Raw genomic sequence first — 19,455 nt, 5'->3', positions numbered from 1 at the left:
GAACAAATATGCACATTATCACTCAATAAGGTCATCAAATCTTACCTTTATGCTTTCCCACATATTACCAGCATTTGGGACCATATGTGAGGTGAAAGAAAAAGAGGAAAAATACAGTATAGTAGTCTATCTGTTCAACTTGGGACAAAATTAGAGGGCGCATGGACCGGAGGGTGTGTTCCAACTATAGTGGGATCACACTCCTCAGCCTCCCTGGGAAAGTCTATTCCAGGGTGCTGGAGAGAAGGGTATGACAGTTAGTCGAACCTTGGCTACAGGAGGTGCAATGTGGTTTTTGTCCCTGTCACAGAACACTGGACCAGCTCTACACCCTTGCGTGGGTACTGAAGGGTACATGGGAGTTTGCCCAACCAGTGTACATGTGCTTTGTAGACTTGGAAAAGGCATTCAAACGTGTCCCTCACAGTGTCCTGTAGGGGGTGCTCTGGGAGTACGGGATTGGTGACGCGCTACTAAGTGCCATTCGGTCCTTGTACAACAGAAGTAGGAGCCTGGTTGGCATTGCCATCAGTAAGTCGAGGCCTGTTTCCGGTAAATGTTGGCCTCCACCAAGGCTGCCCTTTGTCACTGATTCTGTTGCTAATTTTCATGGACAGAATTTCTAGGCGCAGCCAAGGAGTAGAGGGATTCCATTTCAGGGGCATTAGGATCTCGTCTCTGCTATTTGCAGACAATGTGGTCCTGATGTCCTCATCAGGCTATGACTTTAAGCGTTTATTGGGGTGGTTTGCAGCTGAGTGTGAAGCTTCTGGGATGAGACTTAGCACCTCCAAATCCCAGGCCATGGTTCTCAAGTTCTTCAAGTTGGGAATGAGGTCCTGCCCCAGGTGGGGCACAAAGACATTTACAGCCCTACTTATTATAGAAAAAAACGTATTTCAATCTGCGATTATGTGTGATTATTTATGGGAATGGTAATGGTTTAATTCATCTTGAACATGCACACAAGTTTACTGGACCACATCACATAACACAATTCACAGTTCCGCATTTCCAAAAAAAAAACAATTGTTCACCTCCTATATTCTAAATGTACTCTTTGCCAATTGTAAATACCGAGGAAAGTTATAAGGCAATTTAACAATATAGTGCAATGATAGTCAAGGGTTATACTTACTGTAAAGAAACTATACAACAGACTTGATGGTAATAAATTGTTAATAACTGATAAAATAGTTGACAGAAATATAGTTTGATAATGACTGAGTACTGACAACGTACTCACCAGAAATGAAGAGTTAGTAGTCAGTGTAAGAGTGGTTAGACATAGTATTGTATGCACACAGTGGTTCAGGTGTCTTCTTCCTTGTACTTTGTAAACATCAACTGCTTGTACTGTTTAGTGAAATTTGCTCGTTTTAGTGCACTGTTTGAGTTCCTTACTCAGTCCGTTCCACAACTTGGTTCCACATACAGAAATGCACAGAATCCTGAAGGTTTTTAGTGTTGTCCGTGCATATAAGTGTTTCAGGTTTAATTTGTCCCTAAGATCATTATTTCTCTCTTCTCTTTTATGAGTTAACTATGGACAAAATGTGACTAATCGTGATTCAATATTTCAATCGATTGACAGCCCTAAACATAACAAAAAATACTGAAACAAAAGACATAAAATGAAGGAGTGGAAGAAAGCTGTCTTGTTGAAGTGGTGAAGGGATGGTGAAGATATGAAGGAAGTTTGGGGAGCGAGGGGGCTGTCATGTGAATTGGCCTTTGCTTGGTTTACCATTTCAAATAAAGGGTAGCAGCATGGGCTCTTTGAAAGAGTTGGGCACAAGGATCTAAAGTGGCGGATGTTTGATCGTGTTTCTGAATAAACGCACACACAAGTAGAAGAGTTCTTTGGTGGAAGTGCAATAAAAGAGCATCAAACAGACAAAAAGCTTCTGTTATCACAGGCTTGAAGGGAGCACAGAGAACAAGCTATCCAGGTGAAAGTCATCTACATGCTTCACACATGGTGGACATCAGGATGTGAGGAGTCCTACATCTGCATGATGCACCTTTTAGATTTTCTTTATCAGTGACATCTGAAATTGAAGCCATCACTGTTGATTGAATCACTCTGAGATGAAAGAATCCAAAGTCTTTCAGCCTGGCATTGGTTCTCTCTTGATAAGAAAAAGGCAGGATTTTATCATCAAACTGCTCTATTTATGTTTAATCTTCAATTTACCACAGTGACATTGAAATCTACAAGCATAAATGGAATAGCAATTAAATGCAAAAATGACTGCAAAAACAAAAAAGAGCCTCTATATCAGTGAATCTCAACTGGAGGGTCGCGGGTCTGAATACTGCAATTTTACTCTAAATGGAATTTGTTTATGCAATGGTGATGTCATCTATTAATGTGCCTATCGGTGGCTACAATGCTCTGTAGTGCTATTTGAAACCTGCTGTCATAGAAGAAGACCAACAACATTTGTTGTCTCTTGTTGAGCCTTAGAAAGTGTTAAGTATTTTATGCTTCTTATTAGGGATGCTCCGATCGATCGGCCACCGATCAGTATCGGCCAATGTCCGTGGAAAAGTACATTGATCGGCATAAGCCGATCACAAAAAACAATCACCTGCGGCTCGTACCATTGCAGCCTATAGAGATCCTTGTGTTCAGTGTAGTGTCCTGCCGTTATGTCTTGGGTAGTGTTCCCTCCTCCTTCCCTTCACACTGCGCAAGCATGTTGGGCAAACCTAAACAAACATGTTTGCCTTGTGGAACTTATATGCTAACTTATTTGTCAGAGTGATGTAAAGTTTGCATCCTGCAACACATGCAACGAAAAATATCTTATGGGGTTTAGTATGTTAAATACTGTAGTTTAATTTAATACAGCATTTGAAGGACACACAATTGATGGAGAATGGTGAGTTTTCCAGGCTCTCGGTGCAGCAACATTCAAACGGTAGCTAAAGCAGCCAAAGCAGTGGACAGTGACAGTCAGAAGGCAAAGGAAATAAACTGAATAATAATTTAATTAATCGGACTAAATGACCAGCATTTCTCAGCGGTGGAAGACACCAGGTTCCGCCGACTTCTTTCTCACTTGGCGGCCCATTGCATGGAAGTGCTGCCATGCAGCACACCATCAGACAATGTACTGTCACATGGAAGGTCTCCTTAAAGAAGGCATCTCATGCTCTTGTAAGTTTTACAAGTGTTCTCTTAAAGTAAAGTAAAATAGTTTTTATAAATGAAAGTGATTTTATGGTTCTTTTTTTCAGAAAATACATGTAATCCTTGTGATCCAGCAGCATAAAACCCTGATTGGAGCACCTATTTATTAGTGTGATGTGCATAATCATCTACATGTATTTAGCTAGCACGTGCATGGGCTTTTCAACATTTATGTTGAATGTCACAGAAAAATTATTTTACATCTTACGTAATAGACATACGTTATTGATGTGTGTTCAAAGTAAAGGCTCTAAAAAGGAACTCAATTGGAGTCTTTATTGAGAAGCTGTTATCTGCCTGCTGAGCTAGCAAATAGAGACCAAACAACATAGTGGGAGCATAATAGAAAACCTTAATAGAAACTTTTAAAAACCTTATTATTCATAATATACTGTTTTGTGCTGGCACACTGTGTTATTTCATGCCAAAATCTTCCAGAAGATATGCGACAATTCTCAACTTTGGCGATGTTCAAATCCAAGCTGAAAACACTTCTATTCAACTGTGCATATGACAAATATGATGAGTATTTCAACTACACTCTTCGTTTTTTTTGTTTTGTTTTATGGAATGTTTTATGGAATTTTATGTAACGGTTGTTAGGTTAATTGGCGACTCTAAATTGTCCATAGGTATGAATGTGAGAGTGAATGTTTGTTTGTCTATATGTGCCCTGCGATTGGCTGGCGACCAGTCCAGGGTGTAGCCCGCCTGTCGCCCGAAGTCAGCTGGGATAGGCTCCAGCACACCCCCGCGACCCTAGTGAGGAAAAGCGACATAGAAGATGGATGGATGGATGGATGGATGGATGGATGGATGGATTTTAGAATGATTTTATGTTTTTATGGAATGATTTTATCCTTCTTTTCTGTAAAGCACTTTCATACCTTGTGTATAAATTGTGCTCTATAAATAAACTTGCCTTGCCTTATTTGGCACCATCTCAAATTCAAACCGCATTGTATTTTCATTAAATATAAGATATTTGAGAAATTTGAGTTGAAAAATGTCAGCAATTTGGGTTATGCTTGTCATTAAGGGGTAATGGTGAGTCCCGCAGCCAAACCAGTTGAGAACCACTGCTCTGTATGACAGAAGCACTTTGCTGTTTTAAAAAAGATTGATTGTTCATATGACAGGAATGCTCGACACTACAACCGGGCCTGTGTTAGAACTGTACGCCATGACACTCTCATTTGTGGTACACATGAACCAGTTATCAGCAGCTGTTTATTATCTAAGTACAGTATAGAATGAAGTAGCAAAGCGTTTTTCCTCCACATCGGTGTGCTTGTCTGTTATTAGCACATCTCCACAAGTCTCTGCTACCTCTGCTTTACATTTTCCCATGCTGCCTTGCCGCATACTGCACATGAAACTTTTATTCAAGCTCATGTTCCCCATTGCAGGACAGAAATAGGTGCTTTTCCCCTCCTTGGTGCACAATGTGCCAGGCACATCTGAATTGAAGAGATGGCAGTCTTGCTGTATTTTCTCATGGCAGGGTGCGGTCGGATACGCAGAACCAGATCTCCACCTTGGCCACCCATGCTCACATCCACACACACACGCACACACGCACACACTCCGACCACTGAATCAACGTCCGAGGAGCCAGGTTCAGTCTGGGATAGATGGAAACTCGGTGCCCTCTTCCAATGGGATTCAGGCGCACCACACAGGATGAAAAAAAGGAGCCAAGCATAGCACAACACAGACAGACGGGAAGGTAGCGGACCACAACTTTTACTCAACATTGCACATTCAACTCAGCATGTATTCAATGCCAGACAAAGAATGTCACGAGAGGGGTATCAAAAACAAGAAAAAAGCCACACAGGAAAAGGTGTGTAGAGGCTCCATGGCACCATTACCCAGAACCGCACGTCAAAGCGTGGTTACAGGACCCTAATAATCATCACCAGGTTATGAAAAACAATACGACGGTAATTGCAAAGTAAGCGTGGGGGTCATGCCGCTGGAGCTAGAACCAACAACCACCCACGGAGTGTTTGGTACACCCTGATCTACACAAATATCCTGGAATCAACCAAGGAAATATCATGCTACTAAAAATGCTCCAATTATGGTGCACCAAACATTTAAAGGTTTGAGCCGCTCTTTGTTACAAAAAAAAACACAAGGCAGGTTAAAAATAACTTCACAAAATCATAGTGGTGTCAACATGCAGTAGGAGGAAACGCTTCACTGGGAATCTAAACCGTAGACAGGCGGCAGGGTTTGATGATGCATGCAATGTCTTTTTCTTTACGGAATATACAATGAAGGGTACTCAGTAAAGTACAGACCTCCACTAAGGCTGGACAATAGGACAGAGTGGTTGATTGCACCCACCTAGCTCAGCAGCTAATGTAACATTTTACATAACATCACTGTCTGATGACAATTGTTTTTTTTAGGTTGTTGTTCAATGGCTTCGTGGCAAAATATTTCATAAAAACACACCACAAACTAATGGAGATATTCCTGACAAACATAGCAATTTTTCCCTCGAGGAACTGTAGCTCCCCAGTCCTGGCAGCACTCGTGCATCTCAGGACCATGAGGTACAGTTATCTTGCTCCTCACTTGTGCTGGCACCTATTTAGACAGTAATGGCTGTGCATTGAGACATTTTTAGCTGCTATACAAGCTAAACACTAACTACTCAAAAGTATATCCATGTTTACTTTCAATAGTATTGTCCCTTGAAAGGATAGGATTATTATGCTTAAATCTTGAGTTTTGTCATAATGTGGAGATACAAGATTTTCTTAGGACAGGGGCAAACACAACAAAGCAGGAAACAGGTGGATATGTTTATAAACTTGTGCTGCTGTTAATAAAATAAAAAAAAAATGCTGTACTCCAGTCAAGCAGGTGGCGGCAGTGTGCAATACAAAATTGTTTGACTACAGGAAAAAGATACTTTAACTAAATTTGGGATGTTTTCCCCCTTTTTTGTGGAAAACAGTCATTTGTTTTTGCGAGTTTGGACGGGAACATTCAAACGCAGGCGTAAACACGACCTGCTGTTTGGTACTTGGCACCAACACCATCAAAGACATTTGCAGAGCATTGTCTTGAACACAGAGCACTTTAAACAGGCACTTCAGCAGATTGGAAAATCTGCCTTTCTTTGCGGCCCAAACATCTGTGATGAGCCTCGACTCGGCCATCTGCTCGCAAAAAAACAACAAAAAAGAAAACACAGGCCATCACACTCCTGCTGATCGCTCATTATGGCTGCAAACTCCACACAAACATTTGAGTATCTGCAACACGTCTTTATCCTTTTTTAGTGCTAGCACTTGCTTAAAATTGGATTCAAAATCGTTAAAATGTCCTCAGTTGATTTACTTGGCTGTGGTATGTTAGAAGGTTGTTAAAATATAAAAGGAGTAAAACAACTAAGACAAGTGCAGAGGTATCTGAATCTGTGTGACCCAGACTTGATCTCTCTATCTGTAGGTGGATGAAGTTTCCCCTTGCTTTGCTCACATTAGCATGCAGGCTAATGTTGCATTAGCCTGCATGGAAAGTAGGGAATATGCCACTTGGAGGTTACCAGGTCCTCAAACTCAAAGCATTCCAGTCAAACATTAAGAAAAAAACATGGCTTACCAAATATGTTAATACAGTCTGGGTCCAAAATCATAAACATTCACCTACACAGGGTGGTGTTTATCAGAGGCTACCTCCAATATTTGGTAGTAGAAACAGTCCTGACCTCAACCCAACTTGTGGGATGAACCTGGGCATGATGTTTGTGTGAGAGTGACCAACAGAACCACATTGGACAACTTGTGGTCAAGGAGTAGAATGCCATCTCACAGCAGTGTGTGTGACCAGCATGGAGAGGAGGTGCCAGGCTGTTGTGTTTGTAAAACCACATCATCTGAGCCACCAAAGAACACAAACTTAGAGTCAACAGTAATTCTGAATAAGGCCGAGTATCTTGCACAACACAGCATCAACGGAACCAATGTTGTAACAGCGGTAAGGCACAAACTGCTCAGCTAGTATTAATACCACTGATGAATTCATTAGGCAAGGTTAACATGCATGAGTCTCAGCCCTGCAAGTGGCTGGTGACCAGTCCAGTGTGTACCCCACCTCTTGCCCGAAAACAGCTGGCATAGGCTCCAGCATACCCGCAACCCTAGTATGGACAAGCGGTATACAGAAATTGGATGGATGGGTACTATGCATGAGCTTCACACATTTTCAAAACACTACAACAGGAGGTTGCCTACAGCCACATGTTTTCTCACCACGCACCTGGAGGCTCTGAGGTTAATTGAAAAGGAGATATTGATTGGATTAGGTTGACTGTAAGTGATACAGACGACGTAATGGTATTAGGACAGTAGGATTTAATATGAAACTATTGTACTGCAAAATATGTTATAAAAACAAAAATATGTAACAAAATATGTATGTTCTTCACGTTCTTCACTTATTTTGTGCTATTCCCCAATAAATTCTCAAGAACTGACCATTGCGCGGCAGGAGCTACATCTTCCTACACGTGTTTGCAAATACGTCATCATGCATTCCCAGGAACTAATATATTTTTTAAATGGCCACTAACGTCACCTCAGTCAGTCTCCCTGCAACCAGATGAAGGAGCGAGGCAGGAATGGAACAAATGATGTTGGGCTAATCCCTGGGCCATGTACAACAAGCCCACCGCAGGCGGCCAACACGTGTGTCTGCACAGCTTGACTCAACCACTGGCACCTCGTGGCGGTCATGTGCCCCCCCTCAGTGTCTAAAGCATGTGTTAGTGCATGTGCTCTAAAGTGGAACAAGATCCTCACAAATGACTGCATGTGTGAATGGTGGGTCATACAAGTGCAACTATTATTAGATTGGTGTATTATTTAATGCTTTATTATGGTTTATTGAGGTGTACTCACTGAGTCTGTGCAAGGCAGCCCGGCGCCACACTGCTCTGCGAATAAGGACTGATCTGCACACTGGTCAGCTCCTGCATGTCTACCTGTACATCGGTCACGTGACCCGGCAAGCGTTTTAGCACAGTCAGAATCTTCTCCACCAAGTTGTCGCCATGGTGACCAACAGCGCCTGGGAAAATAACGGGAAGAGTTCCACAGCATTTGTGATTTTTGAATTTGTATTAGCTGTATTTCTAGTGTGGATCAAGTTTGACCTTGCAACAAACTAAATACATTTTACAGAAGAAAATGAAGGTGTTGACCTTTTTAATATTTCCCCCCCCAAAAGTATAAATATAGTCAATACAATCATTGTAAAATACTGAAGATGATATTAATAATACAGGAAAATACTGAGGATACTATTATTAATAATTTTGCAATTAATATTGTAGAATCTTGCCAATATTACTATTAAGAATACTGAATAGTGGAAATATTATTTTTTATAATATTTTATGGTAAAATATTGAAAATATTACAATTAATAATGCTGTAAATACTGACATGATAAAGGGAAAACAATAAATAATTAGTCGGTAATTAATGTTAACATTTTTACATCACATTAGATACAGCAGTGTTACCTTTTTTCCAATATGCATTTTATATTAAATACAGAGTTGTGTTTCAAATTGTGAAATTCAGACCCTCGTTTGTTTGAGAAGCTCAGTGGGCATGACTGGCGTATATGCCTATGTTTTCTTTGACCAGTGGAGTAGTTAGGATTAAGGCTTATGATGTCTACCTAGCAACAAGTCATTGTGAAAACATACCCGGAAAAATAATATGAGAATTCATATTGATCTACGATATGCCAAGATTTCTAATGAATCAAAAATGCCTGTGCTATTTATAAGATTTGAAAAAGAAACTGGGAATAAAAAACACATCAAACAATACTATAGTTTTCCTGGTTCCACACACACCTGTGAGGTCCAAGGTTCTGTCCACAAAGATGATCGACGCTTTATTGGGGGCCGTCTTCCTGCGGTTCTTAGCCTGGGGGTGACTGGCCAGTTCCCCTGCTATGAGACGACTCATGTGGCCCACAGCGAAGCTCTCCTCTCTGGTTCCTGTGGCCTCAAACATGGCGTTCAACGCCGCCGCCAGCGACTTGATCTCAATCTGCAGCTCGGCAGGCAGCGAGGGGACGTCCACATCCAGCAGGCTCCCGAACCGCTTCTTCTCGGGACGCTTGGCGTTGATAGCACGCAGGTCGGGGGGCAGCAGCGGGAAAAGCGGTGCATAAGCGGGCGCCAGCAGCAGCTGCTGGGACACAGGGGCGAAGGTCAGGGGCACGTGCATGACCTCGGCCGTATAGTTCATGTCGCCCATCCACTCGCACAGCTTGTCCTCAAACTGCTCGAACACAGGCGCTCCATCCACGTCCGCTGTGACGTTGTTGGCGAGCAGGTGTAGTGAGTGGGACACGGTGGTGACCACCACGCAGTACTGCAGGTGGCTGAGGGAGATTATGTCCTTCATGGTGTCCACTGTGCGGCCTTTCAGCAAGGTGCTCACCTAGAGGTGCAAAATAGCTTCATTTTGTTGAAGAATTTTGGAAATTTGAAAGTTGGGCACTAAAATGAATGAGGATTCATAGGAGTTAGTGTGGAATGTGGGGTGTATCATATGGAAACATACTAATTATTTTGTTCTGCCATAAGAAGACATGCATGCAGACATGTTTTACTTTGATTTAGTGGCCCCATTAGCTAGTGAAATTATTGCTATTATCGTAAATACCAAGATGATAAGGGTAAAATAATTAAAATTAATAAAGTTATTTGTAGGTAATTTATGGCAAAATAAAATACAATATTTTTTAGATCACAGATTGGGCAATTTCTGTTTTGTTTACAATATGTATTACATATTTAATTCAGCCCCTTGTTTGTTGTTCAAAAAACCTAATCTAGTGGGTGTGGCATACCAATGCAGAAATATATTCATTGGTTGAGTTTTTTTTTTAGGTTAGGGTATAGTTTGCAGTAGTTGTCCCACATCTCAAAACATGCATTGTTAATTGGAAACAATAAAGTGTCCGTAGGTGTGTCTATATGTGTCATGATTGACTGGCAACTAGGCCACCCAGAAGTCAGCTGGGATAGGCTCCAGCTCACCCACAACCCTAATGAGGACATGATTGAAATTAGATGAATGGCATTATAAACTGGCATTGTAACAGGTTCTTTTCTTCAATAATGTGCTGCAGTATGTTTGCTTCAACTTCATTCAGGCTGAGTGTTGTAGAATAACTTACACATTTCACTTTATTCCTCCCATTTCCTAAACTTATAAATCGCAAGGAAAGTAGTCAACTCGATTCTCACCACAAACACCGCCTTGGGCTCGCTGTCACTACACGACTCGAAGCTGGAGAACTGCTTCATGTTTCGGGCTCCGGCCTGGAACAAGGCGGCAGCACCCCCGGTGCTCCAGTGGAGGACCTCCGCGCATGTGTCGTCCATAAACACCACGGCCCGGTTCACCTTGGACAGAACCCGGTCCCACATTTGGACCGGGAAGTGCCACACCGCCTCCGGAGTTAGCATCTTTTTGGTCTTGACAGAGAATGACAGCAGGCAGCAAAACAAACAGGTTGATGACGTGGCAGTAAAACGTCGCAGGAATTATACGTCACATAGCAGCGTTGCCTTGGCGATAGGAGGCAGAGTTACACAACAGCAGTCTGTAATAGAATTGCATTTCTTTTTTTTAATTTACTTTCTTCAAGTCAATGTAAGTTGTTAAATATTTTGCCCCTCTCATATATTGATGACAGGGATAATACTCATATAGGTACACTTTTTGGACACTTCTTTAGGTACACCAACAAGTATCTATATACTGTATGTTTATACATTTTTGCACTTATTTCTTATTTTTCTATATTTTATTTTAAATTATTTGGATTTATTTTATTTTATATTTATCAATTATAATTGAGGTCAATGGAGAGTTTCAGGGAATTCATAAGGATCAGATGATAATGAACTATTTCACGTTGTATTATAATGTGGGCTGGCAACTTTTGCACAACATTTTGTGTTGGTTTTTTTCTTTATTTTTACATTGTTGTACTATTACTTTGTATATGACATACATATGTATATACATAAGTACATAGATATGTATATGACATATACAGAGAGATAAAATCTCTATAAATAAAGTACATCACACACATTGGATGTAAAGTTGTGTTCACAGGAATATTTTTTGAAGAGGAGGTGCTCCATAGCTTTCATTGGACTCTTAAAAGGTTAAAAATCTGTACTAAAACATTCAGGCAGTGCAGTAAACAATAACCGCAATACTAAACATGTGTTACTGTATACCTACAGGTATCTATAACAGTGCTGCATTCATGACATACCAGACAGCAGGAGAAACTATTACTTATAAGACTCCGACATGAAATAAACACTCCTCTGATGCGTAAATCATCTTTTATTCCGCATATTTATTTTTATCCTGACTTTTGACTAACTGTTGGTGACAGAAAGGGGTTAGTGTGTGAGAACACGCTTGGCAGGGGCGTGGAAGTGATGACTTGTAAAGAGTCGTTTGGCCAAGACAGCAAGATGACCCAGTTGAGGAAGTTTTAATGCGTTAATGGACCTGCAGGGAAGGCTGGGGGGAGGAGGAGTGAGATTAGGATAAAGTGGTGGTCTCTTTTCCATCTTCCTTAAAAACATACTTTATAATAATCATACATAAAGACGTCATTTCAGGTCAAAGGGATGTTGTTGTATTTGACATGAAACTATTATATTAACTGTACAGGTAATATTTAATAATTGTCATACACGTGTAACAAGAAATTAACCAGTTTCAAGAGTAAACAATAAAACATCCAGTCTAACAATAAATGATGAAGGGTTACTAAATCTGTTTTTTTTCACATTCTTAGTTTTACAGGTGTATAAAGAAGTTAACCACTGTAAATTTGGTGACAAAAAGATTATGGCACCACCGGATGATAACAGCTGCTTTGTCCATTTATCCTTTGTCTCCTCTTTGCTTAACTTCTTTTGCAATTGTGCTACCAAACGTGTACATTCTGCTTATTTTACTGTTAAAATTTTTCATATAACAGCCTTGTGTCTTTCACCTCCTGATAATGCTTTGATGTGGTTTTGTGTGATACCTGCGATCCTAAATGTTGCGACAATTCTTTGGTGGAACTCTGAAACGTAAATTTTAAAGGTTCTACTCTATTGACTAGATTTTGAAAAATCTTTTTGTGAGGATGTTCTCATTCATTTTTGGTAAAAACGTTTATATATCTTTGTCAAATCTCATCAGGTTGTCGTATATTTTGAATTCATTCCTGTATGTGAGATGTCTACAAAGGTTTCATTACTTAGAATGTCTTCTTTTGGAAATGCAGCACATTTAAATACTTATTCACTATATGTGTCTCAGTGGAGGCGATAGGTGTATAAATATCCTGCCTCTTTTCATGTACAGCTCATGAACAGATGTGTTGTCTTTGGAGACACTGAAGAAAAGAGGGGGGACAAATAGGTTGGGACATTTTGGGTTCAAAAGGCCCCCGTGGAGAACCTCCTGAGGGCCACAACATGCATGCATTTATGCATGCATGCATGCAGCTGCAAAAACGACTGATAGCGATTTGAGCGAGTGTGCAAAGCCAGTGAGATAAACAATAACATAGAGGCGCAGGGTGGTATGTGTGTGAAGCGGGGGCTTGCATGCCTTCCTGAAGCCAGGTGTGTGTATCTGACTTCCTCTTTGGAGTGAAATCCAGGAAGGCTTCCTGGCGTAAGCACACAGCAGCACACCTTTATCTTCTAAGGCTCCTAAAATAGAATCCCCATTTTACCTTTCACCCTCTGCTTGGCTCCATGTAGCCTCCATGTTGGCTGGTGAGTCCGTGCCAAGAGACGCTAATGCGGCCAAACATCCTGCAGAGGGCACTTTTATTTAAGAGCATGCTTTTATCCAGGCCACTCCCACTTTTTCTTTAAGTTACAGTCACTGCCTCCTTTTTTTGTCATGATAAAAATAGCCCCCCTAGGAAAAAAAAGTGCTGAGCTGGTAGTTTTCTGAAGAAGAAATGTGCTGAACAGGCCAGCCACGGGGACGCAGCCAGAGGCAAAATAAAAGAGGCCATTTTCTTTTCTTTGTACGTTTGATTGTGATGTGTAGATGCGTCCTACAGACTTCACACCATGTTAACTATCAGTGTGCTTTTTTTAAACACAAAAAGGTTTACGATCTTGCTAATTGTCATGCCCTCAAAGACCACATGGGAGTCAGTTCTCCCCCCTGAACTTTGGCCCAGGGTCCACAAGGTATACAGCTGTGGGTCCACAAGGGACTTGGTCCCAGCAACCGCACGGCAGTCATCCCTGGCTCCAGAAGGAATTGGTTTGGAGGTTAGGCTCTGGATCGACAAGAGTTTTGGCCCTGAATCCTTAAGAGAGTCGGCCCGAGGTGCAACAGGGTTTTAGCCCAGGGTCTACAAGGAGTTTGGTTTATGAGTAACAAGATATTTGACTCTGAATTCACAACAAATTAGGGTCCAGGTCCACTAGGGATTCGGCTCTAGATCCGCAGGGGATCCGGCCTCAGATTGACAATCAACTCCAGGTCCAGATGGGATGCAGCTGTGGGTCCAAAAGGGATTCGGTCGTAGGTGCAAAAGAGTTTTTGACAAGGTCCAGAAGGTGAGGTGTTTTGTCTCTGATTTTGCCTTAGAGGCAAGGGTGATCAGGCCTGTGGTTTGCATGGGATTCAGTCTTGACTCCACAAAAGATTTGATCTCTGATTCTAAAGGGATTCCAGCCTTGGTTCACAAGTGATTCATCTTCTGATTTACCAGGGATTTCGCCCTCGGTACACAAGAGATTCGACCAGAGGGCAAGGGATTCGCCTCTGGGTCCACAGGGTATGCTGCCCCAGGTCTACATGGTATGAAGCTGTAGATCCACATGGGATCTGAGTTCTTGTCCACAAGGGATTTAGCCATGGAACCTCATGGGAGTTGACCCTTGGTTCATTAGGTTTTAAACCTCAGGTCCACATGGGTGTACCTGTCAACGTCTGCATTATAAAACAAGTGAAGTGTTCTGGAAAAGTAAGGGAAAATGAGACAACATAAGGGAAATTATGATCTTCTATAAGAATTTCAACCAGCATCCTGTGGTACAACCTTGTTATTGCCGTGCTTCTTTTATTTTGAAAGCCTGACCTTACGGGCTACAGGATATATTACATCGATGTCGACTGAGTGTTGCCAAGTAGACTGGAAGGTGTGCTGCTCCGGCACAACCAAAGAAGATTTTTTTAATGAAAGGAAAATATGACAAAAATAACTATTACAACGGGTAAGAAGGGCAAAATATAGTTTCCCAGTGAAAACGGGTTGACATGTACGTATGCACAGACCTGCCAACCTTGAAGACATTTTATGAGTATAGTCTCCTGTGTCTATCAGGCCCCTCCTGACACTTCACCACGCCCCCTTAATGGTGCTCGCCCCACTATTTGAGAACCACTGCTTTAGAGCGTTCAATAAAACAAAATAAATACACATGATCTGTTTCTTTAAATCTCTGTGTATGGTTCCATCAATTCCAGTCTTTAAAGTTTAAATGAAAACAGTAAACAATGTGTTCCTGCTGTGTCGGCGACAGCACCTCATCATGCAGTAGTAGAGCAGCAGCAGCATGCGGTCCAAAGTGAAATATCGTCGCTGCTACATGAAACATTATCACGAGAGAGCCAAAGCCACGCAAGCACATTGGACGGCAATTAGCCCTGAGTAGTTAGTGCTCTCGTAGGCTGCCAAGCGTGCAACTTTGGTGCCCTCGTCAAACACTCACTGCAAAAAGCACCACAGGTAGAAACAATTACTCACGCTAACAGTGTGAGAATGTGTGTGTGTGGGAAGATACAGTATACACTCTCATATCAATCATCTATTGTTCTATATTTTCTATCGTGCAACCATGCAACCATTCTGCTTATTTGACTGTTTCGACCAGTTTTAAGGCAAATTGTATGGAACGTGCTCAAGATTTGTTATTTCTTATTTGTTCCATTATCCATCCATCCATTTTCTATACCGCTTCTCCTCATTAGGGAGTATCAGGGAGTATGCTGGAGCCTATCTCAGCTGACTTCGGGCGAGAGGCGGGGTACACCCTGGACTGGTCGCCAGCCAATGGCAGGGCACATATAGACAAACAACCATTCACACTCACATTCATACCTATGGACAATTTAGAGTCTCCAATTAACCTCACATGCATGTTTTTGGAATGTGGGAGGAAACCAGAGTACCCGGAGAAAACCCACGCATGGGGAGAACACGCAAACTGCCCCAGGGGAGAATCGAACCCAGGTCTTCCCTGTTACTGTGTGGCCAACGTGCTAACCACTAGACCACCGTGCAGCCTTTGTGACATTATTATTATTATTATTCCATGATCACCTTCATTGTGTCAAGTGTAGAGGAAATTTATATATACGCCTACACTCTTTACCCTCGGGAACGACTTGGTCCCATTGACTTCCATTAGAACCACATTTTTTGCACTATTTTGCTCTATTAATATTAATGCATCAAAATCAGGGTTGTTATCAATTATTGACCTAGTCAAGGCTGTAGTAATTTAATCCCAAATATTTCACTTTGCACCTTATTTTTTGGAAAATATTGCATATTTAGTTTTTCCCAATTGAAAACAATTAAAGGTGCATAAAACCCCCTAAATATATTTAAATACTGTACTTTATATCTATGCTTAGGTATATCTATGTTTTGAAAGTTGTGAAAAGTAAAACGAGACTTTTATGAGCGGGGCCGTTTTGGGACCTAAGCGTAAAAAGTGACTCAAGACTATACCTCCAATCAGTCACAATTATTCTCTCTCCTATTTCAAGCGCTTCATCGACAAAGGCTCTCCAAGTGAGCCCTCTCACGCTATATGAGGGGTCTGTGTGGAAAAGGGTGGATGGCATCCAGATGTGAGTGTGTGTTTATGCCTCTGCTCTTCAAAGGAACTTCTGTGTGTGTGTGCATGAGTGTATGAAGTGATTGTGTTACAATGTGGCTGTTATAAAAAAAAATACAAATCAAGCCCATCAAGTTTATAGCAGAACCTTTGATTCACTCTTGCTTTGTTGGAAAGGGAAAGCAACCAGCACTCATGCTGATTTATTTAGTAAGGTTTTGTACAAGAAAATAGACTAAATAAATATACTATTCTATTAAAGATATACTGTACCTTATTCCAAAATATACTACAGTGTATAGCATAAAGACAATTTTAGTAGTTATACCACAACATGATGCAATGCTTATGAAATGTAACCACTGCAAATGCAAACATTACTTCCCACTGGAAATAACGATGACCCATTTCAGGTTCAAACGCTAGCATTGTTGTTTTTTTGTTGTTTTTTTTGCAGTTTTCTTGTTTTTTTTTCTTAATATTTCTGTATTTTTTAGAAAAGGTGGCGGGGGTCATTAAAAAAATGAACTTAGGCTCCCTGGCCGCACTTTGGAGACCACTGATTTAATGTGTCTAGTGCAGGGGTCACCAACGTTTTTTCTTGCGAGAGCTACTTTTAGAAAATGAAAATGGCCACGAGCTACTCATTATTGTAGTAATGATTTTCATACCTTATTTCAACCCAAACTTATCAAATATGCTTGTTTTACCAAAACATTCACAAAATGCTGGTATCCACAACTCACATTTGATGTTTCAGAATACTTTTCTTTCTAGTGTTCTCACATTATTAACTGAAAACCTGAATGAAAAGCAGGCTTGCGGGCACCTCATGTGGTCGTGGGGGGCTACCTGGTGCCCGCGGGCACCACGTTGTTGACCCCTTGTCTACTGTCTAGTCTTGCAGTCTGGTCTGGTCTGGACCACAAATAAAAAAAAAAAAGACACATAGTGGTCACTTTAGTGTGGGTAGGTTTGCATTCATACTTGTATTTTTGTCAGCAGATCAAATAATGCTCTTAGTTAATCATACACATATGTGACATGCACATTGTCCGATGACCTCACACACCCAAAACAACATGCCGTCTCCTGGGTGGTGGAAAACATGAACAATATACACACACCTTATTTACTTGCACAAATATACACATGCATGGTAATACACAACATAATGCAGCAAAAAGTGGATTTGTTTGTGCTGAACTTACAATAATAACAGTGAAGCATGAGGTCCAGCTTGCAAAAGAGCAAAGCCAGGCACACACACACACACACACAGTGCACAGCAGTAGCGGATCCCTACGGTTTGACTCTAAAAATAGTCTGGATCACTTTCATACGTCACAGCAAGCGAGAACCTTTACATGTGATGTGTGTGTGGTGTGTGAAGCATGACAACACAATGTAGGACACACACACATTTACACATATATGCACACACTGGGTTACAGCTATTGTGTGTGTGAAATTGGTGGATGTTGGGAACAATCTATAAATATCTCTGCTGTGTGTTTGTCACGCATACTCTGCCTCGTTTGACCCACTATGAGATTGTTTTTGTTTTTTTATGTGTGTGGAATCCTACAGTCACCATGCATGCTCTGCTGCAGTCGCGTTAAGATGAGGGTACGAGAACATAAAGAGAAAATGTTCCTGAGGTCATGTGGAGAGAAGACATCAGTTAATTAGCAACACACACAGGATTTGTCGCTGGGCTGCAGCTACACACCAAGAATGTTTTTATAGTATGGATAAAAACTGCATTGTTTGCATTTCTCAGCATGTGGCAGTTGGCAACGGTCAGGAGCCAAATTTGACCTAAGGAGAGATTGAGGGCTTTGTGGATTATAATACTGTAGCATAACTAATGCACAGCAACAGGGCCGTTTGTCTGAGTCTTGGAGACTAGGGGTGATTTGTTTTTAAAAAACAATTCGATTCGTATCCCGATTTGTGGTTGCCGATACGATTCAAAGACGATATTCGTTCGTTTAGAACAATACGATCTGAAATGATTCAGTAACTTTAAATCGATTCAGTAACGTTTTAGCCAAAAATTCAACCTGTGTGACTGTGAAATAAATACCTGGATACTGGACAGTGCAGGTGAAGTTTCCTACATTCCTGTTGTTTTTTTTAAGGGAATCCGGTACAAATTATGAATAATGCTGACATACTTAAGAATAAATTATCAATGAGTACAAAAAATGAATTAAAAACACAATACAAAATCAGGATGAACAGAGGGTGGTATAGCCCTCAGATTCACCATGATTAATTATTCACTTTAAATAGTGCAATCCAAACCTGCACTTTGCACCCAAAGGTGAAGGACCTTATGCAAATTCCTCGGCAAATGAATGTGTTATGGTATCTTCAATTAGGTGTTAGAACTTTCTCACCTGTACCTGAATGAACATATTATAACATATTACTCAATCACCCAGTCACAGTCAGTCACAACTTTGCTAGTACAAAGTGATGTCGACTATCCCACATTCTTAATCTCATCACTCCACATTTGTTCTGCTAGCACTGTGTGTGCCTGTGTATGCGTGTGTGTCAGGGAAACACATTAATGACTGACATGTTTCATGTATGTGCATATGTGTATACGAGTATATCTGAAAATAGTGACAGAGTGGGAGATGACACACACACACACCTGGAAGATGATGACATCACAGACAGGCAGACTGAATCGAGGAACATTTAACGTCTTTATCATTAAAAGTGCTAAACAAAACACACATCCTGCCGTGCTTGAATCCAATGCTTTATTTCCTAGTATCGATTACCTTTTAAACAATGTTAGGTCGATATATATGTTGTCCTGAATGGAAACTTGAGACCCCAGATCGATGTAGTTGAATCGTAAGAATATCGATGTATCAATGTAGTGAATGAAATGATGAAAGAAAACAGCACTGCAGCAAACTGGAGACTGTGGAGTACAAAACAAAACAGAGTAGGTTAACACTTGCCTTCGTGTTTATTTTGGTCATTACTGGCCCCAAAAGTGCACCGTGTAAACTATCTGTGTCCACAAACGCTGGTGTAAGAAACACTTGGTCACAGCAAAATGTCACAGCATCCTCCCACATGAGCTGTGGGTCAGACAAGGAGTACGAGAGTGGGAGGAAGGCTGTGTGTGTGTATTCTAGTTGGCAGCTGCTGAGCTTGATAAGAATGAAATAGACATCTGGCCTCCAGGTCACCAATGAGTGTGCACAGGACATAAATATATAGTGTAGGGCAGCACTGGACTGGGGCATGTTTGTGTGGTGTACTGAATGCG

At 41.2% G+C, this 19,455-nt stretch overlaps 1 protein-coding gene across 2 annotated transcripts in view; it reads right to left on the bottom strand.

The window, feature by feature from the left end:
* The window catches only part of scfd2 (sec1 family domain containing 2), a 149,838-nt gene extending 139,073 nt beyond the window's left edge, over nucleotides 1–10,765 (bottom strand). For both annotated transcript variants that reach the window (XR_008572667.1, XM_054789294.1), the window contains exons 1-3: nucleotides 10,497–10,765; nucleotides 9,090–9,684; nucleotides 8,122–8,290 (exon numbers count right to left, since the gene is read on the bottom strand). Coding sequence is in view for 1 of the 2 variants with exons in the window: in XM_054789294.1 (XP_054645269.1) it covers nucleotides 8,122–8,290; nucleotides 9,090–9,684; nucleotides 10,497–10,718 (986 nt within the window). In the remaining variant the exon portion in view is untranslated. The remainder of the gene's footprint in view (nucleotides 1–8,121; nucleotides 8,291–9,089; nucleotides 9,685–10,496) is intronic.
* Between the last annotated feature and the right edge of the window lie 8,690 nt (nucleotides 10,766–19,455).

Source organism: Dunckerocampus dactyliophorus, chromosome 10 (assembly GCF_027744805.1).
Source record: "Dunckerocampus dactyliophorus isolate RoL2022-P2 chromosome 10, RoL_Ddac_1.1, whole genome shotgun sequence".
NCBI lineage: Eukaryota > Metazoa > Chordata > Actinopteri > Syngnathiformes > Syngnathidae > Dunckerocampus > Dunckerocampus dactyliophorus.
This window is presented reverse-complemented; position numbering and strand designations above follow the sequence as displayed.